The sequence below is a fragment of the Oncorhynchus keta genome, unplaced genomic scaffold (assembly GCF_023373465.1).
Source record: "Oncorhynchus keta strain PuntledgeMale-10-30-2019 unplaced genomic scaffold, Oket_V2 Un_contig_22586_pilon_pilon, whole genome shotgun sequence".
NCBI lineage: Eukaryota > Metazoa > Chordata > Actinopteri > Salmoniformes > Salmonidae > Oncorhynchus > Oncorhynchus keta.
The window spans coordinates 70,387-96,196 of NW_026282969.1; the positions used below are offsets into that span (position 1 = coordinate 70,387).

Here is a 25,810-nt window from a genome sequence, read left to right on the forward strand (position 1 = left end):
CCTCTCTCTCTCCTTCCCTCCCTCCTTCCCTCAGTCTCTATTCCCTCTCTCTCTCCTTCCCTCTCTCTCCTTCCCTCAGTCTCTCTTCCCTCTCTCTCTCTCTCCTTCCCTCCCTCCTTCCCTCAGTCTCTCTTCCCTCTCTCTTTCCCTCCCTCCCTCCTTCCCTCAGTCTCACTTCACTCTCTCTCTCCTTCCCTCCCTCCTTCCCTCAGTCTCTCTTCACTCACTTGTTCATCTCAGTGAGAGATCCTGAGTTTCCACTCCTCTCTCTCCTTCCCTTCCTCCTTCCCTCAGTCTCTCTTCACTCTCTTGTTCATCTCAGTGAGCGATCCTGAGTTTCCACTCCCCCACTTCCACTTCCCCCCACTGCTTCTCAGACACTAGTGTGTGTGTGTGTGTGTGTGTGTGTGTGTGTGTGTGTGTGTGTGTGTGTGTGTGTGTGTGTGTGTGTGTGTGTGTGTGTGTGTGTGTGTGTGTGTGTGTGTGTGTGTGTGTGTGTGTGTGTGTGTGTATGTGTGCGCGTGCGTGTGTGTGTTTGTGTGTATGTGTGTGTATGTGTGTTTGTGTGTATATGTGTGTGTGTGTGTATGTGTGCGTGCGTGTGTGTATGTGTGTGTGTGTGTATGTGTGTGTGTGTCTGAGGTACCAGGAATATGTGTGTGTGTGTGTGTGTGTGTGTGTGTGTGTGTGTGTGTGTGTGTGTGTGTGTGTGTGTGTGTGTGTGTGTGTGTGTGTGTGTGTGTGTGTGTGTGTGTGTGTGTGTGTGTGTGTGTGTGTGTGTGTGTGTGTGTGTGTGTGTGTGTGTACCGTGCAGTGTGTGTGTGTGTGTGTGTGTGTGTGTGTGTGTGTGTGTGTGTGTGTTGTGTGTCTGTCATCCCTGACTGGATTGATTGTATTGACACCATCGTCCCTGTCCCCCCAGGTGGTCGTTTGGAGACGGAGGTTACCAGGAATATGACTTTAAACCTCCCAGGACACCTCCCTGTACCCTCCCTACCAGACTCCCTACACAGGTGCTCCTGCCCAACAAAGTCAAGTACAAGTACCAACAGCCAGGTCTGTTAATCCACCTCTATACTGGTTTATAGTGTTCATGCTATATTTACAGTATATATTTTTGAAACAGATCCTTTTACAGAAATCCCGGTTAGTAGATTACCGGATTCAGGAGGGAATAAGCAGGACATCTAGAATCCTCCAACCTGCATTTCTGGAAAATTTTGGGAATGTTACAGAGATTTATCAACCCTACCTGGGAGTGTCACTGGGAATGTTACTGAGATTTATCAACCCTATCTGGGAGTGTCACTGGGAATGTTACTGAGATTTATCAACCCTATCTGGGAGTGTCACTGGGAATGTTACTGAGATTTATCAACCCTATCTGGGAGTGTCACTGGGAATGTTACTGAGATTTATCAACCCTATCTGGGAGTGTCACTGGGAATGTTACTGAGATTTATCAACCCTATCTGGGAGTGTCACTGGGAATGTTACTGAGATTTATCAACCCTATCTGGGAGTGTCACTGGGAATGTTACTGAGATTTATCAACCCTACCTGGGAGTGTCACTGGGAATGTCTTGTTACATTTTGGAAAAGAGGACAATGTCATGCTTTTCTCTTTGCCCCTCCCCTTCCTGTGTCTCTGTAGGAGTGTACACCGTCCTGGTGTCTGTGTCTAACCATTACGAGAACAGAACCCAGCGCATCGACATGCACGTATACAGTGTCCTTACCCACGTCGACATAGAAACAGAGCCCCGCCTCCTCCAGGCCGGCCAACCAGCAACTTTTGAGGCTCACGCCTTGCCCTCGGCCTATGGCATCGTCTATACGTGGGATTTTGCAGATGGCTCCGCCTCCAGAGAGGGGCCTCAACGTCGCGTCAACCACACCTACGAGGTCGGCCACAGTGGCGTCCATAATGTGTGTGTGTGTGTCTGTGAATAATACCATCAGCTGGACGAAGGCCTGCGCTGAGATGTTGGTGTACGAGGAGATTAAAGGGTTAACGGCGACCTCCTCCGCCCCGACCGAGCTCAACACCCCGACGACGGTCTCTGCACACCTGGAGGCAGGTAACAACGTCACCTGGAGCTTCGACATGGGCGACGGGTCCATGGTGACGACGGCGGGTTCCGAGGTTCCGCACACCTACGTGAAAGACGGGAACTACACGGTGAACGTGACGGCGCGGAATGCGGTGAGCGCCCGCTGGACCCTGGTACCTGTCCAGGTGTTCGTGCTGCAGGTGGTGAGGCTGGAGCCGGCGGGCTGTGTCCGGGAGCTGACCCAGGTCGACTTCCAGGCCTTCGTTTCGGGGAATGCCTCCTTTCACCTGTATGAGTGGAGCTTCGGGGACGGGACCCCCAACCAGACACACCTGGGCAGCCCCAGGATCAGCCACTCCTACGGGGGCAGCGGGGACTACCACCTCTCCCTGCTGCTGTCCAGCGGCGTCAACAAGGCCAACTTCTTTGCGTGGGTTTGTGTCCAGCCGGCGGTGTCCAACGTGACCCTGACCCCAGAGAAGTGCAACTTCAGACTGGGAGAGGAGAGCCGGTTCAGGGCCAGCGCCCAGCCAGACTTCGACTACACCTACTTATGGGATTTTGGGGTGATTGAGGACTCTACACCTGTCCAGGGCCATACGGACATGGTGTTCACCTATAAAAACCCTGGTCAGTACCTGGTGACGGTCACTGTGTCCAACAACATCTCCTGCAGTAACGACAGCGTCCTGATTCATATCCAGCGGCCGGTAGGACTGGTCCTGATCCAACATAACGGGACTAGATCCAATAACCTGACTCTGAGGGAGGTGTACCTCTTCACCACCTCTTCGCTGGTGCCTGCCAGCCTCTACACCTGGGATTTCGGCGACGGAACGCCCCTCACCCCCGGCCCAAACGCGACACACGCCTACAACGTCTCTGGAGTCTTCAATGTCACGCTGACGGCGGCGAACCCGGTGAGCAGCAACCACACCCGGGTTGCCGTGGCGGTCCTGGCACCCATCCGCGGCCTGGTGGTCAACGCTGACCGGGTCAACGTTCCCATAAACGCCACAGTCAACTTCAAGGCTCACCTGGAGGAAGGCGATGGCGTGCGGTTTTCGTGGAACCTGTGTGACGGCTGCACACCCAGGCTCCAAGAATGGAAGACTCATTACACCTTCCGGTCGGTGGGGACGTACAACGTCATCGTCACGGCAGAGAGCGACGTGGGCTCAGCCCAGGCCAGCGTATACATCTACGTGCTGCGGGAGCTGGAGGGGCTGCAGATCCAGCCTGAGGAGGACATGGGGGGCGAGGGGGGGTGCTGCTACGCTACGAACCGTGTGCTCCACCTCCAGGCCACGCTGAGGGAAGGGACCAACATGTCCTTCAGCTGGAACCTCCTCAGGGAGTTTGCGCCGGTCAGCACTGCGCTCAACCTCAGCGGGAAGACCATCCCAGTCAACTTCTCCACCCCTGGTCCCTGTGATGTCTTCCTGCGGGCCACCAACCTCCTTGGAACGCTCGCGGTGAACAGAACCATCCAGTTCCTCGATCCGGTTGGAGAGCTGTACCTGGAGACCAGCGTCAACCCTGTGGCGGTCAACTCCTCCACTAACCTGACGGTGTTGGCCAGTAAAGGCTCGGACCTACAGTACCGGTGGTCAGCTGATGAGGGCGCTCTAGGCTGGAATGAGCCCTCTGTGGTTCATCGGTTCACTGTTCCAGGAATGAAGGTCGTTACTGTGGAAGTGTCCAATGAGGTCAGCGCCGATACGGTGTCCAAGTTCATTGACGTCCAGGAAGTGGTAACAGGAGTTACGTTCTCTGCGACTAACGTCACGGAGCAGAACTTTGTGGCCACCGGCGTCAATGTCTCCCTCCATGGAGAATTAAGGACCGGCACCAACGTATCTTGGACCTGGCTGTTGCTGGGCAGAACAGAAATGGGACGGAGGGTGTCCCACGTTTTCCAGGAACCAGGGCTGTTCACCGTTATGCTAAACGCTACCAACGACGTTAGCGGCGAGGCGTTTTCCAGAGAGTTGACGGTACAGGATAAGATTCAGGGGTTGGAGCTGAGGGCCAGTAAGAGGATCGCTGCGGTCGGGGAGAGGGTGGAGTTTACCATCGCCAAGGCGTCAGGGACGAACGTGAGCTTCATCCTCAGCATCAGTGGAGACTCGACCGTTTTCGGCCAGACCTACGTTCACCAGTTCAGCCGGGTCGACACCTACATGGTAAACCTGACCGCACACAACCAGGTGAGATACAGGAGTTCCAGGAGAGAATGCTGCGCATCGTGTTTAGATTACCTTTTGTATTACTATTTATTTTTATTAAGCATTTTAATATCGTTGTAGTTGATAAAAAAATTTACAACTCAATACAATTTCTTTACATATATTCTCATATGTTATGATAGTTGATGTTTGTTGTGTTTTTCTTTGTCTTGTTTTACCGTAATCTCATCATTTCCCCAGGTGAGTTCTGAGCGGCGCCACCTGCAGGTGGAGGTGATGGAGCCAGTGAGCATGCTGAGTATCCTGGACTGCTGTGACGCCGCCATGCCTGTGGGCGTCAAGAAGACCTTGGTAGCCGACATCCTGACAGGAAACCCGGTGACCTTCCTGTGGACCTTGACCTTAACCACCTCCCCCTTCCCCACATCGGGAAAGAGGTGACCTACATCCCCGACCAGGCCGGGTCACTCACCATCTACCTGAGGTAAGGTATCAACTGAGTACGGGGCTAGAGATGCAGGGGGATCAGTTCCCGCTGGGGCCGCCAAGACCAAAATGTAGGCTACAAAAAGTCTGTACTGTCAGTCTGTTGTAAATGAGGCCGTGTCGTTCACCCTCTCGTTGAGGTGACGTACCAACTGAATATGGGGCTCACAACACAAAGGTTGTGGGTTCTGCCAGAACCACCAATACTCTCTGTTGAAGTACCAACTTCCTTTGCAACGCCAACATTTCACAGGTTTTTACAGACATCCTGGTTGGGAGGATCCGGCGTTTCCTGCTGATTCTCTTCTGATTTCCGGAATCTTCTAACCAGGATTTTTGGAAATCCTGGTAATTTGGTGAAAGTTACTGTAATTTTGAACAATGCCAAGGTTGTTGGTTCGATTCCCAGTGGGGCCACCAATATGAAAATCTGCTCTGTTACATGTTGCTTTAGTATTTTCTATCTTTCTTAATGCATCCAGGGCGTTCAACTTGCTCAACGGCCAGAACATCACCAAGCACATCCAGGTGCAGAACGTTCTGACGGAGGCCCGGGTGGAGGCCCGGCCCAGAGACACCTTCATCAACAAGACGGTGATGCTGATGGCGGGCGTCACGCCTCAATCCACACCCGTTACCTTCCTCTGGGACTTTAGGGACGGCTCTGCGCCCTGCTCTCCGCCACCTCCTCTGTTGAACATGTGTACGCGTTCCCAGGTCAATACCTGGTCCAGGTACACTAGGTTTATATTATTTAGTATCATCAACATGTTTATTGACATGTTTATTTTCATGTGTTTCTTGATTTTGTGTGAATGACAGCAAACCCAATTTCCCTTTTCTAGAGACTTTCTATAAGTACAACTATAATAAACATGTCTGCTGGACAATACAGTTTCATTACACAAAGCTACACTTACAATTTTCTTACACCATTTTCCAACACGGAGATAGTTGTCATTCTGCCTGCCACCACTGGGGAATTTGCAGCAACCTAAATAAGGTTGTACTTATACTATGATAAACATTATTTTTACACACAGTAACAGTTTTGATTACTGTAAACCAACCCCCAACCCCATTTTATAACAAACACAAATCTAATAAACACAGATTGACCGTAATTCTCCTCCCCACCACTAGGTGAACTGTAGTAACTTGGTGAGCTGGGTGGTAGCCAGGGTGGAGGTGACCATCAGGGTGTTGGAGTGTGAGGAGCCAGAGGTTCAGGTAGTCCAGGCTCCTAGGCTAGCCATCTGGCGCTACCAGCCCACCCTAGTGGAGGCTAGCGTGGACCTGAAGGCTTGCATCCGCTACGGAGCCCAGTACCTCTGGGAGATCTTCTCCACCCCGCACTGCAACTACGACCATTCGGTACCGCTTCTTAAATCAATATGTTGTTCTGTATTGTGTTGATTATCCACTGTCAATAATACATTCTCAAACCATTGACCCTTCGCTAAGCCCCGACCCCTTGGTTACTGTTGCAACCTCGGGGGGAAAGTTCTGGGCAGGGCTTTGTAAAGGGTCACTTGTTCACCTCAGCAGTCTAGTTTTCAAGGTGGAGCACTTTCAGTACAGAGCAAAAACTGTGGTGATGAATGCGTTGTGACTCTATTCACCCTCCGGCCTCCAGGTGGCAGCACCTCTGGCCTCTAAGATCCTCTCCCGGGGAAGTAGACGTGCGACGGCTGCAGCTCTCGCTGCCCAAGATGGCTCTGCGTTCGGGGAACTACTCGCTGGTGTTCTCCCTGTCCTACCAGGGGTTCCCCTGAGGAAGGCTGCCTGTCTACAGCTAACCGTCATGGCCGCCCCGCCTGGTTCCTATCATAGAGGGAGGGACCTACAGGTAAGAGGATCAGATACCGTTGAAGGAGTAGTTTTTTTTTTTTTTTTTTACAATAAAAATAACTGTCTAAAGAACACAATAAAATCACTGATTGCAGGCCAAGCTAAAAATAAGATCTAAAACACTTAAAGGAGGAGTTCAGTATTTGTAAACTCTGTTGGTTTCCTCAACCTGAAAGTAGGTTATGGGCCAGGAGAAACTGTGATCCATAGCCCATTGTAGTCTACTTTCAGGGTGAGGAGAAACTTTTGTGAGGAGAAAATCCATAGCCCATTGTAGTCTACTCATCATTGTAGTCTACTTTCAGGGTGAGGAGAAACTGTGATCCATAGCCCATTGTAGTCTACTTTCAGGGTGAGGAGAAACTGTGATCCATAGCCCATTGTAGTCTACTTTCAGGGTGAGGAGAAACTGTAATCCATAGCCCATTGTAGTCTACTTTCAGGGTGAGGAGAAACTGTAATCCATAGCCCATTGTAGTCTACTTTCAGGGTGAGGAGAAACTGTAATCCATAGCCCATTGTAGTCTACTTTCATAGCCCATTGTAGTCTACTTTCAGGGTGAGGGTGAGGAGAAACTGTAATCCATAGCCCATTGTAGTCTACTTTCAGGGTGAGGAGAAACTGTAATCCATAGCCCATTGTAGTCTACTTTCAGGGTGAGGAGAAACTGTGATCCATAGCCCATTGTAGTCTACTTTCAGGGTGAGGAGAAACTGTGATCCATAGCCCATTGTAGTCTACTTTCAGGGTGAGGAGAAATTATAATCCATAGCCCATTGTAGTCTACTTTCAGGGTGAGGAGAAACTGTGATCCATAGCCCATTGTAGTCTACTTTCAGGGTGAGGAGAAACTGTGATCCATAGCCCATTGTAGTCTACTTTCAGGGTGAGGAGAAACTGTGATCCATAGCCCATTGTAGTCTACTTTCAGGGTGAGGAGAAACTGTAATTCATAGCCCATTGTAGTCTACTTTCAGGGTGAGGAGAAATTATAATCCATAGCCCATTGTAGTCTACTTTCAGGGTGAGGAGAAATTATAATCCATAGCCCATTGTAGTCTACTTTCAGGGTGAGGAGAAATTATAATCCATAGCCCATTGTAGTCTACTTTCAGGGTGAGAAACTTTCAGGGGTATAATCCATAGCCCAAACTTTCAGGGTATAATCCATAGCCCATTGTAGTCTACCTTCAGGGTGAGGAGAAATTATAATCCATAGCCCATTGTAGTCTACTTTCAGGGTGAGGAGAAATTATAATCCATAGCCCATTGTAGTCTACCTTCAGGGTGAGGAGAAATTATAATCCATAGCCCATTGTAGTCTACCTTCAGGGTGAGGAGAAATTATAATCCATAGCCCATTGTAGTCTACCTTCAGGGTGAGGAGAAATTATAATCCATAGCCCATTGTAGTCTACTTTCAGGGTGAGGAGAAATTATAATCCATAGCCCATTGTAGTCTACTTTCAGGGTGAGGAGAAATTATAATCCATAGCCCATTGTAGTCTACTTTCAGGGTGAGGAGAAGCCCATTGTAACTTTCAGGGTGAGGAGAAAATTAGCCCATAGTCTACTTTCCATAGCCCATTGTAGTCTACTTTCAGGGTGAGGAGAAATTATAATCCATAGCCCATTGTAGTCTACTTTCAGGGTGAGGAGAAATTATAATCCATAGCCCATTGTAGTCTACTTTCAGGGTGAGGAGAAACTGTAATCCATAGCCCATTGTAGCCTACTTTCAGGGTGAGGAACCATCTAACATCAAGTTGTACCGTTATGTCTGATGTGGTACTTCCAGGGTGTGGTCCAAGACCCAGGACCTGCAGCTGAGTGCTGAGCAGAGCTATGACCCCAACATGAGCCTGGACAACCAGTCACTACTCCACTACCACTGGGACTGTGTCTCCACCTCCAAGGTAAGGACACACTTACACTTGAAGTCGGAAGTTTACATAAACTTAGGTTGGAGTCATTAAAACTTGTTTTTCAAGCACTCCACACATTTCTTGTTAACAAACTATAGTTTTGCCAAGTCAGTTAGGACATCTACTTTGTGCATGACACAAGTCATTTTTCCAACAATTGTTTACAGACAGATTATTTCACTTAGAATTCACTGTATCACAACTCTTTGCTTGGCATCATGGGAAAATATAAAGAAATCAGCCAGGACCTCAGAAAAAAATGGTAGACCTCCACAAGTCTGGTTCATCCTTGGGAGCAATTTTCAAACGCCTGAAGGTACCACGTTCATCTGTACAAACAATAGTACGCAAGTATAAACACCATGGGACCACGCAGCCGTCATACCGCTCAGGAAGGAGACGCGTTCTGTCTCCTAGAGATGAACGTACTTTGGTGCAAAAAGTGCAAATCAATCCCAGAACAACAGCAAAGGATCTTGTGAAGATGCTGGAGGAAACAGGTACAAAAGTATCTATATCCACAGTAAAACGAGTCCAATATCAGCAAGGAAGAAGCCACTGCTCCAAAACCACCATAAAAAGCCAGACTACGGTTTGCAACTGGGGACAAAGATCATACCTTTTGGAGAAATGTCCTCTGGTCTTATGAAACAAAAATATAACTGTTTGGCCATAATGACCATCATTATGTTTTGAGGAAAAAGGGGAGGCTTTCAAGCCGAAGAACACCATCCCACCGTGAAGCACGGAGGTGGCAGCATCATGTAGTGGGGGTGCTTTCCTACAGGAGGGATTGGTGCACTTCACAAAATAGATGGCATCATGAGGATGGACAATTAGGTGGATATATTGAAGCAACATCTCAAGATATCAGTCAGAAAGTTAAAGCTTGGTCACAAATGGGTTTTCCAAATGGACAATGACCCCAAGCATACTTCCAAAGTTGTGGCAAAATGGCTTAAGGACAACAAAGTCAAGGTATTGGAGTGGCCAGCACAAAGCCCTGACCTCAACCCTATATATATTTTTGGGGCAGAACTGAAAACTGAGTGCGAGCAAGGAGGCCTACAAACCTGACTCAGTTACACCAGCTCTGTCAGGAGGAAGGGGCCACAATTCACCCAACTTATTGTGGGAAGCTTGTGGAAGGCTACCCAAAACGTTTGACCCAAGTTAAACAATTTAAAGGCAATGCTACCAAATACTAATTGAGTGTATGTAAACTTCTGAACCGCTGGGAATGTGAAAGATGAAATAAATCATTCTCTCTACTATTATTCTGACATTTCACATTCTTAAAATAAAGTGGTGATTCTAACTGACCTAAAAACATGGAATTTTTACTAGGATTAAATGTCAGGAATTGTGAAAACTGAGTTTAAATGTATTTGGCTAAGGTGTATGTAAACTTCCGACTTCAACTGTATCAGTCAATCAATGAAAGGTGTTTTATGACATCAGCAGTTGTTATAGTTACCGGCCCAGACACCAGGAAGGAAGCAAAGCCAGAGCACAGTGGCCAGGAAGAAACGCAGTGGGCAACCGGCTCAGGGGAATTATAGGAGTTACTCTGTAATCATCCAGATATCCCAATGTTTTTCAGAATCATCTGTCCCTATAGGACATCGTTCTCTCTCTCTGTCAAATTATAATTATAATTCAAGCTGCTTTATTATAAATGATAGCAAATAATAAAATAAAATGGTAGTAAATAATCATTTAACATTAAATACAAAAATAATAACAATAAAATGGTAACAGTCAATAGTAGAAATGAAATGAAACTATAACTAATTTATAACTAATTAACGGTCATCTTCTCCTTTATATCAGTACTACTACTACCATCACTAAACTGTTATCATTACCATTACCACCCTACTACTACTACACCACTATCATTACCACCCTACTACTACTACACCACTATCATTACCACCACTACTACTACTACACCACTATCATTACCACCCTACTACTACTACACCACTATCATTACCACCCTACTACTACTACACCACTATCATTACCACCCTACTACTACTACACCACTATCATTACCACCATACTACTACTACTACACCACTATCATTACCACCCTACTACTACACCACTATCATTACCATTCTACTACTACTACACCACTATCATTACCACCCTACTACTACTACACCACTATCATTACCACCCTACTACTACTACACCACTATCATTACCACCCTACTACTACTACACCACTATCATTACCACCCTACTACTACTACACCACTATCATTACCACCCTACTACTACTACACCACTATCATTACCACCCTACTACTACTACACCACTATCATTACCACCCTACTACTACTACACCACTATCATTACCACCCTACTACTACTACACCACTATCATTACCACCCTACTACTACTACACCACTATCATTACCACCCTACTACTACTACACCACTATCATTACCACCCTACTACTACTACACCACTATCATTACCACCCTACTACTACTACACCACTATCATTACCACCCTACTACTACTACACCACTATCATTACCACCCTACTACTACTACACCACTATCATTACCACCCTACTACTACTACACCACTATCATTACCACCCTCATTACTATCATTACCCTACTACTACTACACCACTATCATTACACCCAGACCACTACTACACCACTATCATTACCACTACTACACTATCATTATCATTACCTACTACTACTACACCACTATCATTACCACCCTACTACTACTACACCACTATCATTACCACCCTACTACTACTACACCACTATCATTACCATTACCACCCTACTACTACTACACCACTATCATTACCACCCTACTACTACTACACCACTATCATTACCAGATTCTACTACTACTACACCACTATCATTACCACCCTACTACTACTACACCACTATCATTACCACCCTACTACTACTACAACCACTATCATTACCACCAGACTACTACTACACCACTATCATTACCACCTACTACTACTACACCACTATCATTACCGCCCTACTACTACTACACCACTATCATTACCACCCAGACCACTACTACACCACTATCATTACCAGACCTACTACTACACCACTACTACACCACTATCATTACCACCCAGACCACTACTACACCACTATCATTACCACCCAGACCACTACTACACCACTATCATTACCACCCTACTACTACTACACCACTATCATTACCACCCTACTACTACTACACCACTATCATTACCACCCTACTACTACTACACCACTATCATTACCACCCTACTACTACTACACCACTATCATTACCACCCTACTACTACTACACCACTATCATTACCACCCTACTACTACTACACCACTATCATTACCACCCTACTACTACTACACCACTATCATTACCAAACTCTACTACTACTACACCACTATCATTACCACCCTACTACTACTACACCACTATCATTACCACCCTACTACTACTACACCACTATCATTACCACCCTACTACTACTACACCACTATCATTTACTACACACTATCATTACCACCCTACTACTACACCACTATCATTACCACCCTACTACTACTACACCACTATCATTACCACCCAGACCACTACTACACAACAACTATCATTACCACCCTACTACTACTACACCACTATCATTACCAATTCTACTACTACTACACCACTATCATTACCACCCTACTACTACTACACCACTGTCATTACCTCTGTCTCTCTCTACTACTACACCACTATCTCTTACCTTTCCTCTCTGTCTCTCTGTCACTCTGTCTATCATTACTCACCCTACTTCTACTCTCTCTCTCTCTCATTTCCTGTCTCTGTCTCTGTCTCTCTCTCTCTGTCTCTCTCTCTCTTCTCTCCCTCTCTCTCTGCTCTCTCCTCTCTCTTTCTCTTCCCTCTCTGTCTCTCTCTGTCACTATCATCTGTCCACCCAGACCACTACTACACCACTATCTTCTTCTTTCTCACCTCTGACCACTACTACACCACTATCATTACCACCCTACTACTACTACACCACTCATTACCACCCAGTCTCTGTCTCTCTCTCTGTCTACCACCCAGACCACTACTCTCTACCACCCTCTGTCTCATCATTCTGTCTACACCACTCTACCACCCAGACCACTCTCTATCTCTCTCTACTACTACTCTCATTACCACCCAGACCACTACTTTCTCTCTCTGTCTCTCTTCTCTTTCTCTCTCTGTCTCTGTCTCTCTCTCTCTGTCTTCTCTCTCTCTGTCTCTGTCTCTCTCTCTCTCTTTCTCTCCTCTCTCTCTCTGTCTCTCTCTGTCTCTGTCTCTCTCTCTGTCTCTCTCTCTGTCTCTCTCTCTCTCTGTCTCTCTCTCTCTCTCTCTCTCACTCTCTCTCTTCTGTCTCCTCTCTCTCTCTCTCTCTCTCTCTCTCTCTCTCTCTCTCTGTCTCTCTCTCTCTCTCTGTCTCTCTCTGTCTCTTCTCTCTCTCTCTCTGTCTCTCTCTCTCTGTCTCTCTGTCTCTCTCTCTGTCTCTGTCTCTCTCTTTCTGTCTCTCTTCTGTCTCTCTGTCTCTCTCTCTCTCTCTCTTTCTCTCTCTGTCTCTCTCTGTCTCTGTCTCTGACTCTCTCTCTCTCTTTCTCTCTCTCTCTCTCTGTCTCTCTCTTTCTCTGTTCTCTGTCTCTGTCTCTCTCTCTGTCTCTCTCTCTGTCTCTGTCTCTCTGTCTCTCTGTCTCTCTATATCTCTCTGTGTGTGTCCTAGCTCCTGCTGTGAAGGACAGATTAGATATTTATCAGTTGTACAACTTGCGCGTCATTGACTGTGTGCCCTGTTCAGAATAAAAGCATAGCCCACAGATACACACACGCACACACACACACACACACACACACACACACACACACACACACACACACACACACACACACACACACACACACACACACGCACACGCACACGCACACACACACTTTCTCTAAGTCGCTTAGGTACTTGTTGACATTAGTCCAAAACCCCTCTCTCCCCCATAAACCCCTCTCTCCCCTCCATCTCTCTCCTCCATAAACCTCTCTCTCCCCTCCACCTCTCTCCTCCATAAACCCCTCTCTCCCCTCCATCTCTGTCCTCCATAAACCCCTCTCTCCCCTCCATCTCTCTCCCATAAACCCCTCTCTCCTCCAACCTCTCCATCCCTCCACCTCTCTCCCCTCCATCTCTCTCCTCCATAAACCTCTCTCCCCTCCATCTCTCTCTCTCCATAAACCATCTCTCTCCTCCATCTCTCCTCCATAAACCCCTCTCTCCCCCCCCTCTCTCTCCTCCATCTCTCTCCCCATAAACTCCTTCTCTCCACCTCTCCTCCATCTCTCTCCCCCTCCACCCCTCCCCATAAACCCCTATCTCCCCTCCACCTCTCCTCCATCTCTCCCCCATAAACCCCTCTCCTCCCCTCCACCTCTCCCCTCCATCTCCCCATAAACCTCTTTCCTCTCTCTCCTCCATAAACCCTCTCTCCTCCATCTCTCTCCTCCATAAACCCTCTCTCCTCCACCTCTCTCTCCTCCATCTCATCTCCCCCATAAACCCTCTCTTCCCTCCATCTCTCCCCATAAACCCCTCTCTCTCCTCCACCTCTCTCCTCCATCTCTCTCCCCTCCACCCTCTCTCCCCATAAACCCCTCTCTCCCCCATAAACCCCTCTCTCCCCTCCACCTCTCTCCCCTCCACCCCTCTCTCTCCATCTCTCCTCCATAAACCTCTCTCCTCCTCCACCTCTCTCCCTCCACCTCTCCTCCACCTCTCTCCCTCCATCCCTCTCCCCATAAACCCTCTCCCCTCCATCTCTCTCCCCATAAACCCCTATCTCTCCCTCCACCTCTCTCCCTCCATCTCTCTCCCCATAAACCCCTCTCTCCCCCATCTCTCTCCCCATAAACCCTCTCTCCACCTTTCCTCCATCTCTCTCCTCCATAAACCTCCCCCTCCACCTCTCCTCCATCTCTCTCCTCCATAAACCCCTCCAACTCTCCCTCCACCTCCCCTCTCTCCTCCATCTCTCTCCCCATAAACCCTCTCTTCCCTCCACCTCTTCCCCCATAAACCCTCTCTCTCTCCCCTCCACCTCTCTCCCCCATAAACCTCTCTCCCTCCACCTCTCCCCTCCACCTCTCCCCATAAACCCTCTCTCCCCCATAAACCCTCTCTCCCTCCACCTCTCTCTCCCCTCCACCTCTCTCCTCCATCTCCTCCATAAACCTCCTCTTAACCTCTCTCCCTCCACCTCCACCTCCCCTCCACCTCTCCACCTCTCCCCATAAACCCTCTCTCCACCTCTCCCTCCAACTCTCTCCTCCACCTCTCCTCCTCCATCTCTCTCCTCCATAAACCTCCTTCTCCACCTCCATCTCTCTCCCCATAAACCCCTCTCTCTCCCCTCCACCTATCTCCCCCATAAACCTCTCTCTCCTCCACCTCTCTCCCCATCCCCAAAACCCCTCTCCCCATAAAACCCTCTCTCCCCTCCACCTCTCTCTCCCCTCCACCTCTCTCTCCATCTCTCTCCTCCATAAACCTCTCTCCCTCCAACTCTCTCCTCCCTCCACCTCTCCCTCCACCTCTCCTCCATCTCTCTCCCCCATAAACCCTCTCTCCCTCCACCTCTCTCCCCTCCCCCTCTCTCCTCCATCTCTCCTCCATAAACCTCTCTCCCCTCCACCTCTCCCCTCCACCTCTCCTCCACCTCTCTCCATCTCTCTCTCCCCCATAAACCCCTCTCCCCTCCACCTCTCCCCTCCATAAACCCCTCTTCCCTCCACCTCTCTCCCCCATAAACCCCTCTCTTCCTCCACCCTCTCCCCCATAAACCCCCTCTCTCTCCCCTCCACCTCTCTCCCCCATAAACCTCTCTCTCCTTCCTCCACTCTCCACCCTCTCCCCCATAAACCCTCTCTCCCCTCCACCTCTCCCCCATAAACCCCTCCTCCACCCTCTCCACCTCTCTCCCTCCACCTTCTTCCTCCCCTCCACCTCTCTCCTCCACCTCTCTCCCCTCCACCTCTCTCCATCCTCTCTCCACCTCTCCCTCCACCTCTCTCCTCCACCTCTCCACTCTACGTGTGTTATTGAGATAAGATGTTAAACAGTCCCCAGTGGTTTACCAGCCTCATTATGTGAAAAGAAGAAAGTCAGTGGTGCCCAAAGAGTGAAGTGACTGGAAATCTGTTTCTCTGTCTCCTTCTCTCTCTCTCTCACTGTCTCTCTCCTCCATCTCTCTCTCTCCACCTCTCTCTGTCTCTCTGTCCACTCTCGTGTTCTCTAAGAGGTTAAACTCCCAGTGGTTTCTCTCTCTCTGTCTCTCTCTGTCTCTCTGTTTCTCTGTCTCTCTGTCTCTCTCTGTCTCTGTCTCTCTCTCTCTCTCTCTCTCTCTCTCTCTCTCTCTCTCTGTCTCTCTCTGTCTCTCTGTCTCTCTTCTCTGTCTCTCTCTCTCTGTCTCTCTCTCTGTCTCTCTGTCTCCTCTGTCTCTCTCTCTCTCTCTCCCTGTTCTTCTCTGTCTCTCTCTCTGTCTCTCTCTCTCTCTTCTGTCTCTCTCTCTCTCTGTCTCTCTCTCTCTGTCTCTCTCTCTCTCTGTCTCTCTTCTCTTCGTCTCTCTGTCTCTGTCTCTCTCTGTTCTCTTCTGTCTCCCTCTCCCTGTTTCTCTCTATCTCTCTCACTCTGTCTCCTCTCTGTGTGTCTTCTGTCTCTGTCTCTCTCTTCTCTCTCTCTCTCTCTCTCCTCTCTCTCTCTCTCTCTCTCCTCTCTCTCTCTCTCCTCTCTATCTCTTCTCTCTCTCTCTCTCTTCTCTCTCTCTTCCTTCTCTCTCTCTCTCCCCCTCTCTCTCTCTCTCTCTCTCCTTCCTCTTCTTCCCTCCCTCTCCCCTCTCCTCCTTCTCTCTCTCTCTCTTCTCTCTCTCTTCTTCTCTCTCTCTCTCTCTCTCTCTCTCTTCTCTCTCTCTCTTCTCTCTCTCTCCTCTCCTCTCTCTCTCTCTCTGAGCCTTGCGTAGGATTATGGGTAGTCCGTATGGGCCTCTTGAGACAAAACTTCCTTGGAACTTCCAATCAAATTGCTTTCCCTTGAATCTGTTATTTTCAAAGTGCTTTTTACTGAGAATTCAGTGGGGTTGTAATATTTTTAGTCTGTAATGTTACACGATTGTCATCTGGTAATTGGTTTTAGTGAGCACAGACTTGGCTGGTCTGATGACAGCTTGGGTTTAATGCTGTGTGTCTGCCTGGCAAGAACACACTTGGCTGCATAGCAGAACACAACTATACCGACCCATAAGCATGTGTAGCAGGACATTGTCCTCGAAGAGAGAGTGTTCTGAGAGTGTTCTGGGAAAGTGTGTGACGTGAGAGGGAGATAAAGGCGTCTGCCAAGTTATGTAACTATGAAGAGATGAAACTCAACATTCCACAGCCTGTTCCCCTCAGAGTTTGATCAGACACACACACACACACACACACACACACACACACACACACACACACACACACACACACACACACACACACACACACACACACACACACAGGGGCACACACTAGGGGTGTGTATGAAATAAGGAGGAAATTGAGAGAACAGAGCAGGGGCTGGAGGAAGAGGAGAACAAGATGAGGTGGAGGGAAGTAGAAATAAGGGGAAATCCAAATTGGAGAGAGAACTAGGGCTAGGGGTGTGAGATATGAAGATGGATGAGGGAGGGGAGGGAAGGAGGAAATTGGAGAGGGAGGGGAGGGAGAGAGAGAGAACGAGAGAAAAGAGAATGTCAAGGGAAAGAAGGCTGGAGGAAGAGGGAGAACAAGATGAGGTGGGAGGGAAGTAGAACAAGGGGGAAAGAGATTGAGATGGAGAGGGAGGGGAGGGAGAGAGAGGATGAGATGGAGAGGGAGGGGAGGGAGAGAGAGGATGAGATGGAGAGGGAGGGGAGGGAGAGAGAGGATGAGATGGAGAGGAGGGGGAAAAAGGGAGAGAGGAGAGATGGAGAGGGAGGGGAGGGAGAGAGAGGATGAGATGGGAGGGAGGGGGAGGGAGGAGAGAGATGAGATGGAGAGGGAGGGGTGGGAGAGAGAGGAGGAGATGGAGAGGGAGAGGGAGAGAGAGGATGAGATGGAGAGGGAGGGGAGGGAGAGAGAGGATGAGATGGAGAGGGAGGGGAGGGAGAGAGAGGATGAGATGGAGAGGGAGGGGAGGGAGAGAGAGGAAGAGATGGAGAGGGAGGGGAGGGAGAGAGAGGAGGAGATGGAGAGGGAGGGGAGGGAGAGAGAGGAGGAGATGGAGAGGGAGGAGAGGGAGAGAGAGGATGAGATGGAGAGGGAGGGGTGGGGAGAGAGGAAGAGATGGAGAGGGAGGGAGAGGGAGGGAGAGAGAGGATGGAGATGGAGAGGAGGGGAAAGGGAGAGGGGAGGAAGAGATGGAGAGGGAGGAGGGAGGGAGGGAGAAGAGATAGAGATAAGATGGAGAGGGAGGGAGGGGAGGAGAGAGAGGAAGAGATGGAGAGGGAGGGGAGGGAGAGAGAGGAAGAGATGAGAGGGAGGGGAAAGAGGAGAGAGAGAGGAAGAGATGGAGAGGGAGGGGGAGGGAGAGAGAGGAAGAGATAGAGAGGGAGGGGAGGGAGAGAGGGATGAGATGGAGAGGGAGGGGAGGGAGAGAGAGGAGAGATGGAGAGGGAGGAGAGGGAGAGAGAGGATGAAGAGGAGAGGGATGGAGGGGAGGGGATGAGATGGAGAGGGAGGGAGGGAGAGTGGAAGAGATGGAGAGGGAGGGGAGGGAGAGAGAGGAAGAGATAGAGAGGGAGGGGAGGGAGAGGGAGGAAGAGATGGAGAGGGAGGGGAGGGAGAGAGAGAAGAGATGGAGAGGGGAGGGGAGGGAGAGAGTGGAAGAGATGGAGAGGGGAGGGGAGGGAGAGAGAGAGATGAGAGGAGGGGAGGGGAGGGAGAGAGGGATGAGATGGAGAGGGAGGGGAGGGAGAGAGAGGAAGAGATGGAGAAGGAGGGGAGGGGAGGGGGAGGAAGAGATGGAGAGGGAGGGGAGGGAGAGGGAGGGGAGAGAGAGGAAAGATGGAGGGGGAGAGGGAGGGGGAGAGAGGGAGGAAGAGATGGAGAGGGAGGGGGGGGAGGGAGAGAGTGGAAGAGATAGAGAGGGAGGGAGGGAGAGGAGGGAAGAGATGGAGAGGGAGGGGAGGGAGAGGGAGAGATGGAGATGGAGGGGAGGGAGGGAGAGAGGAAGAGATGGAGAGGGAGGGGAGGGAGGGGAGAGGAAGAGATGGAGAGGGAGAGAGAGAGAGAGAGGAAGAGATGGAGAGGGAGGGAGGGAGGAGAGGGAGATGGAGAGGGAGGGGGAGGGAGAGAGAGGAAGAGATGGAGAAGGAGGGAGGGGAGGGAGAGATGGAGAGGGAGAGGGAGGGGAGGGAGAGAGGAAGAGATGGAGAAGGAGGGGAGGGGAGGGGAGAGAGAAGAGATAGAGAGGGAGGGGAGGGAGAGAGAGGAGAGATGGAGAGGGAGGAGAGGAGAGAGGAGGATGGAGGGGAGGGAGAGGGAGAGAGATGGAGAGGAGAGGGAGAGGGAGGGGAGGAGAGAGAGGAGAGATAGAGAGGGAGGGGAGGGAGAGAGGGAAGAGATGGAGAGGGAGGGGAGGGAGAGGGAGGAAGAGATGGAGAAGGAGGGGAGGGGAGGGAGAGAGTGGAAGAGATGGAGAGGAGGGGAGGGAGAGGGGAGAGATGAGAGGGAGGGGAGGGAGGGAGAGAGAGGAAGAGATGGAGAGGGAGGGAGAGAGTGGAAGAGATGGAGAGGGGAGGGGAGGGAGAGGGAGGGAGGGAAGAGGAGAGGGAGGGGAGGGAGAGAGGGAAGAGGGAGAGGGAGGAGGGAGAGAGGAAGAGATGGAGATGGAGAGGGAGGGGAGGGAGAGAGGAAGAGATGGAGAGGGAGGGGAGGGAGAGGGAAGAGATGGAGAAGGAGGGGAGGAGGGAGGGAAGAGATGGAGAGGGAGGGGAGGGAGAGGGGATGAGATGGAGAGGGAGGGGAGGGAGAGAGAGGGAAGAGATGGAGAGGGAGGGAGGGAGAGGGAGGAAGAGATGGAGAAGGAGGGGAGGGGAGGGAGAGAGGAGAGGAAGAGATGGAGAGGGGGGAGGGGAGGGAGAGAGAGAGATGGAGAAGGAGGGGAGGGAGGGAGAGGGAAGAGATGGAGAGGAGGGAGGGAGAGGAGAGAGAGGAAGAGATGGAGAGGGAGGGGAGGGAGAGGGAGAGGGAGAGGAGGGGAGGAAGAGAGGGAGGGGAGGGAGAGGAGAGGGAGGGGAGGGGAGGGAGAGGGAAGAGATGGAGAGGGAGGGAGGGAGAGGGATGAGAGGGAGGGGAGGGAGAGAGGGAAGAGATGGAGAGGGAGGGGAGGGAGAGAGAGGAAGAGATGGAGAGGGAGGAGGGAGAGAGGAAGAGATGGAGAAGGAGGGGAGGGAGAGAGGAAGAGATGGAGAGAGGGAGGGGAGGGGAGGGAGAGGAAGAGATGGAGAGGGAGGGGAGGGAGGGAGAGAGAGGAAGAGAGAGAGGGGAGGGGAGGAGAGAGGAAGAGATGAGAGGGGAGAGGGGGAGGAAGAGAGAGAGGGAGGGGAGGGGAGGGAGGTAGAGGGGAGGGGAGGGAGAGATGGAGAGGGAGGAGGGAGGGGAGGGAGAGATGGAAGAGATGGAGGGAGGAAGGAGGGGAGGGAGAGGGAGGATGGAAGAGATGGAGAGGGAGGGGAGGGAGAGGGAGAAGAGATGGAGATGGAGGGGAGGGGAGGAGAGAGGAAGAGATGGAGAGGGAGGGGAGGGAGAGGGAGGAAGAGAGGGAGGGAGGAGAGAGAGGATGGAGAGGGAGGGGAGGGAGATGGAGGAAGAGATGGAGAGGGAGGGGAGGGAGAGGAAGAGGGAGAAGGAGGGGAGGGAGGAGGGAGGAAGAGATGGAGAGGGAGGGGAGGGAGAGAGTGGAAGAGATGGAGAAGGAGGGAGGGAGAGGGAGGGAGAGGAGGGGAGGAGAGGGAGGAAGAGGAGGGGAGGGAGAGAGAGAAGAGATGGAGAGGGAGGGAGGGAGGGGGAGGAAGAGAGGGAGGGGAGGGGAGAGGGAGGATAGAGAGGGAGGGAGGGAGAGGGAGGAGGAGAGGAAGAGATGGAGAGGGAGGGGAGGGAGGGAGATGGAGAGAGGGAGGGGAGGGAGAGAGGAAGAGATGAGAGGGAGGGGAGGGAGAGGGAGGGAGAGAGGGGAGAGATGGGAGAGAGGGAGGGGAGGGAGAGAGGAAGAGATGGAGAGGGAGGGGAGGGAGGGAGAGGAAGAGGGGAGGTAGAGGGAGGAAGAGATGGAGAAGAGAGGGGGGAGGGAGAGGGAGGAAGAGAGGAAGAGATGGGAGGGAGGGAGAGAGGGGAGGGGAGGGAGGGAGGAGGAAGAGATGGAGGGGAGGGAGGGAGATGGAGAGGGAGGGGAGGGAGAGGAGGAGGAAGAGAGGGAGAGGGAGGGAGAGAGAGGGAGAGGGGAGGGGAGGGGAGGGAGGAGAGAGGGAGGAAGAGATGGAGAGGGAGGGGAGGGAGAGGGGAGGAAGAGAGGGAGGGGAGGGAGAGAGGAAGAGATGGAGAGGGAGGGGAGGGAGAGGGAGGAAGAGAGGAGGGGAGGGAAGAGAGGAAGAGATGAGAGGGAGGGGAGGGAGAGAGAGGGAGAGAGGGAGAGGGAGAGGAGGGAGAGGGAGGAAGAGAGGGAGGGGAGGGGAGGGAGGAAGATGGATAGGGAGGGAGGGAGAGAGAGGGAGGGGAGGAGAGAGGGAGATGGAGAGGGAGGGAGGAGAGAGAGAGGGAGGAGGGAGGAATAGATGGAGAGGGAGGGGAGGGAGAGAGATGGAGAGGGAGGGAGGTAGAGGGAGGAAGAGAGGGAGGGGAGGGAGAGAGAGGAAGAGATGGAGAGGAGGGGAGGGGAGGGAGAGGGAGGAGGGAGGAAGAGATGGAGAGGAGGGAGGAGAGAGGGAAGAGTAGAGGGAGGAAGAGATGGGAGAGGGAGGGAGAGGGAGGAGGGAGGAGGAAGAGATGGAGAGGGAGGGGAGGGAGGGAGGGGAGGGAGAGAGGAGAGGGAGGGAGGGAGAGGGAGGAAGAGATGGAGAGGGAGGAGAGGGAGGGAGAGAGATGGAGAGGGAGAGAGGGAAGAGAAGGAGGGAGGGGAGGAGAGAGGAAGAGATGGAGAAGGAGGGGAGGGAGAGGAGGGAGAGGGAGGGAGTGGGGAGAGGGAGGAAGAGAGGGGAGGAGGGAGAGGAGGAAGAGATGGAGAGGGGAGGGAGGGAGAGGAGGGAGGGGGAGGGAGGAAGAGGAGGGGAGGGGGAGGGGAGGGGAGGGAGAGAGGAAGAGATGGAGGAGGGAGGAGGAGAGAGAGGGAGGAGGGAGAGGGAGGAAGAGAGGGAGGGGGGGAGAGAGAGGAAGAGATGGAGAGGGGAGGGGAGGGAGAGGGAGGAAGAGAGGGAGGTAGAGGGAGGAAGAGAGGGAGGGAGGGGAGAGAGGAGAGGGAGGAAGAGATGGAGAGGGAGGGGAGGGAGGGAGAGGGAGGGAGAGGGAGGGGAGGGAGAGGAGGAGAGGGAGATGGGAGAGGGAGGGAGGGAGAGAGGGAGAGGGAGGGAGGGAGAGGGAGGAAGAGAGGGAGGGGAGGGAGAGGGAGGAAGATATGGAGGGAGGAGGGAGAGGAGGGAAGAGATGGAGAGGGAGGGAGGGGAGAGAGGGAGAGGGAGGGGATAGAGGGAGGAAGAGAGGGAGGGGAGGGAGAGAGAGGAAGAGATGGAGAGGGAGGGGAGGGGAGAGAGGGAGAGGGAGGGGAGAGGGAGGAAGAGATGGAGGGAGGGAGGGAGAGGGAGGGAGAGGTAGAGAGGGAGATGAAGAGATGAAGAGATGGAGAGGGGAGGGAGGGGAGGGAGGAAGAGATGGAGAGGGAGGGGAGGGAGAGAGAGGGAGAGGGAGGAAGAGATGGAGAGGAGGAGGAGGAGAGGGAGAGGGAGGGGAGGGGAGAGAGGAAGAGGGAGAGGGAGGGGAGAGGGAGGGGAGGGAGAGGGAGGAAGAGATGGAGAGGGAGGGGAGGGAGAGAGAGGGAGAGGGAGGGGAGGGGAGGGAAAGAGAGGAAGGGATGGGGTGAGAGAGAGTGGAAGAGGAAGAGGGGGAGGGAGGAGAGAGGGAGAGGGAGGAGAGAGATGGAGATAATAAGTGGTCCAAACTGCACCACTAACAGAGACTGAAGAGGAGATAGAGTCATGTCCTTGAACCAACATTCCCTCACCTTGGAAACCTGGAACCAATAATAATGTTGGATGAACGGCAGACACACACAATCACTTATAAATCAGATAAACATCGTTGTCTCTCTCCCTCCCTCCTCCCAGGGGCCATCGTACTGTACCAATCTGAACTTTGGTCTGGGGTCCAGTGGTCCTGTCTTGGGTATCCCTGGCTCTGAGCTCCAGGCAGATGTAGAGTACACCTTCAGACTGACGGTCCGCAAGGAGGGAATGGCCCCAGAGTCTACTACACAGACCGTGAGTACACACACACACATACACACACACACAGACCGTGAGTACACACACACAGACCCTGAGTACACACACATACGCAGACTGTGAGTACACACACACACACACGGACCGTGAGTACGCACACACACACACACACACACACACACACACACACACACACACACACACACACACACACACACACACACACACACACACACACACAGGCCCTGGAGTACACACACACACACATGCACAGACACACAGAACGTGAGTACACACACACACAGACAGACCGTGAGTACACATACAGACACACAGACAGACCGTGAGTACACACACACACACAGACAGACCCTGAGTACACACACTCACAGACAGACCTTGACACACACACACACACAGACACACAGACAGACCATGAGTACACACACACACACACACACACACACAGACAGACCCTGAGTACACACACAAAGACAGACCGTGAGTACACACACACAGTCAGACAGACCGTGAGTACACACACACAGACAGACAGACAGACAGACAGACAGACAGACAGACAGACAGACAGACAGACAGACAGACAGACCCTGTGTACACAAACACACAGACAGACCCTGATTACACACACACACAGACAGACCGTGAGTACATACACAGACAGACAGACCGTGAGTACACACAGACAGACAGACAGACAGACAGACAGACAGACAGACAGACAGACAGAAAGACAGACCTTGAGTACACACACACAGACAGACAGACTGTGAGTACACACACACACAGACAGACAGACAGACAGACAGACAGACAGACAGACAGACAGACAGACAGACAGACCTTGAGTACAGACAGACAGACAGACAGACAGACAGACAGACAGACAGACAGACAGACAGACACAGACACACAGACACACAGACAGACCAGACACACAGACAGACAGACTGTGAGTACACACACACACAGACAGACCGTGAGTACACACACACAGACAGACTGTGAGTACACACACACACAGACAGACAGACCGTGAGTACACACACACACAGACAGACCGTGAGTACACACAGACAGACCGTGAGTACACACACACATACAGACAGACAGACAGACAGACCGTGAGTACACACACACACAGACCGTGAGTACACACACAGAGACAGACCGTGAGTACACACACACACACAGACAGACAGACCGTGAGTACACACACACACACACACACACACGCACGCACGCACACACACACACACACACACACACACACACACACACACACACACACACACACACACACACACACACACACACACACAGACAGACAGACCATGAGTACACACACACACAGACAGACAGACCGTGAGTACACACACACAGACAGACCGTGAGTACACACACCCACACACAGACAGACAGACCGTGAGTACACACACACAGACAGACAGACCGTGTGTACACACAGACAGACAGACCGTGAGTACACACACACAGACAGACCTTGAGTACACACACAGACAGACAGACCGTGAGTACACACACACACACACACACAGACAGACCGTGAGTACACACACACACACACACACACAGACAGACAGACCGTGACACACACACACACACACACACACACACACACACACACACACACACACACACACACACACACACACACACACAGACAGACAGACCGTGAGTACACACACACAGACAGACCGTGAGTACACACACACACAGACAGGCTGTGAGTACACACATACAGACAGACAGACCGTGAGTACACACACACACACAGACAGACAGACCGTGAGTACACACACACAGACAGACAGACCGTGAGTACACACACACAGACAGACAAACCGTGAGTACACACACACACAGACAGACAGACCGTGAGTACACACAGACAGACAGACCGTGAGTACACACACACACACAGACAGACAGACCGTTAGTACACACACACACACAGACAGACAGACCGTGAGTACACACACACAGACAGACAGACCGTCAGTACACACACACAGACAGACAGACCGTGAGTACACACACACAGACAGACAGACCGTGAGTACACACACACACACAGACAGACAGACCGTGAGTACACACACACAGACAGACAGACCGTGAGTACACACACACAGACAGACAGACCGTGAATACACACACACAGACAGACAGACCGTGAGTACACACACACAGACAGACCTTGAGTACACACACACAGACAGACAGACCGTGAGTACACACACACAGACAGACTGTGAGTACACACACACACACACACATAGACAGACCGTGAGTACACACACACACACACACACACACACACACACACACAGACAGACAGACCGTGAGTACACACACACACACACAGACAGACAGACCATGAGTACACACACACAGACAGACCGTGACTACACACACACACAGACAGGCTGTGAGTACACACACACAGACAGACAGACCGTGAGTACACACACACAGACAGACAGACTGTGAGTACACACACACACAGACAGACAGACCGTGAGTACACACACACACACACACACACACACACACACACACACACACACACACAGACACACACACACACACACACACACACACACACAGACAGACAGACCGTGAGTACACACACACACACACACACCGTGACACACACACACACACACACACACACAGACAGACAGACCGTGAGTACACACACACACACAG

At 51.7% G+C, this 25,810-nt stretch overlaps 1 protein-coding gene across 1 annotated transcript in view; it reads left to right on the plus strand.

Annotated features, from left to right (window-relative positions):
- Positions 1-25,810, plus strand: part of LOC118383243 (polycystin-1-like) — a 92,322-nt gene that overhangs the window by 58,985 nt on the left and 7,527 nt on the right. The window contains 13 exon segments of the mRNA XM_052505171.1: positions 923-1,056; positions 1,655-1,929; positions 1,931-4,264; positions 4,484-4,634; positions 4,637-4,727; positions 5,212-5,402; positions 5,405-5,463; positions 5,873-6,095; positions 6,326-6,487; positions 6,490-6,542; positions 6,544-6,578; positions 8,380-8,497; positions 22,940-23,092. Coding sequence (XP_052361131.1) covers positions 923-1,056; positions 1,655-1,929; positions 1,931-4,264; positions 4,484-4,634; positions 4,637-4,727; positions 5,212-5,402; positions 5,405-5,463; positions 5,873-6,095; positions 6,326-6,487; positions 6,490-6,542; positions 6,544-6,578; positions 8,380-8,497; positions 22,940-23,092 — 3,979 coding nt within the window.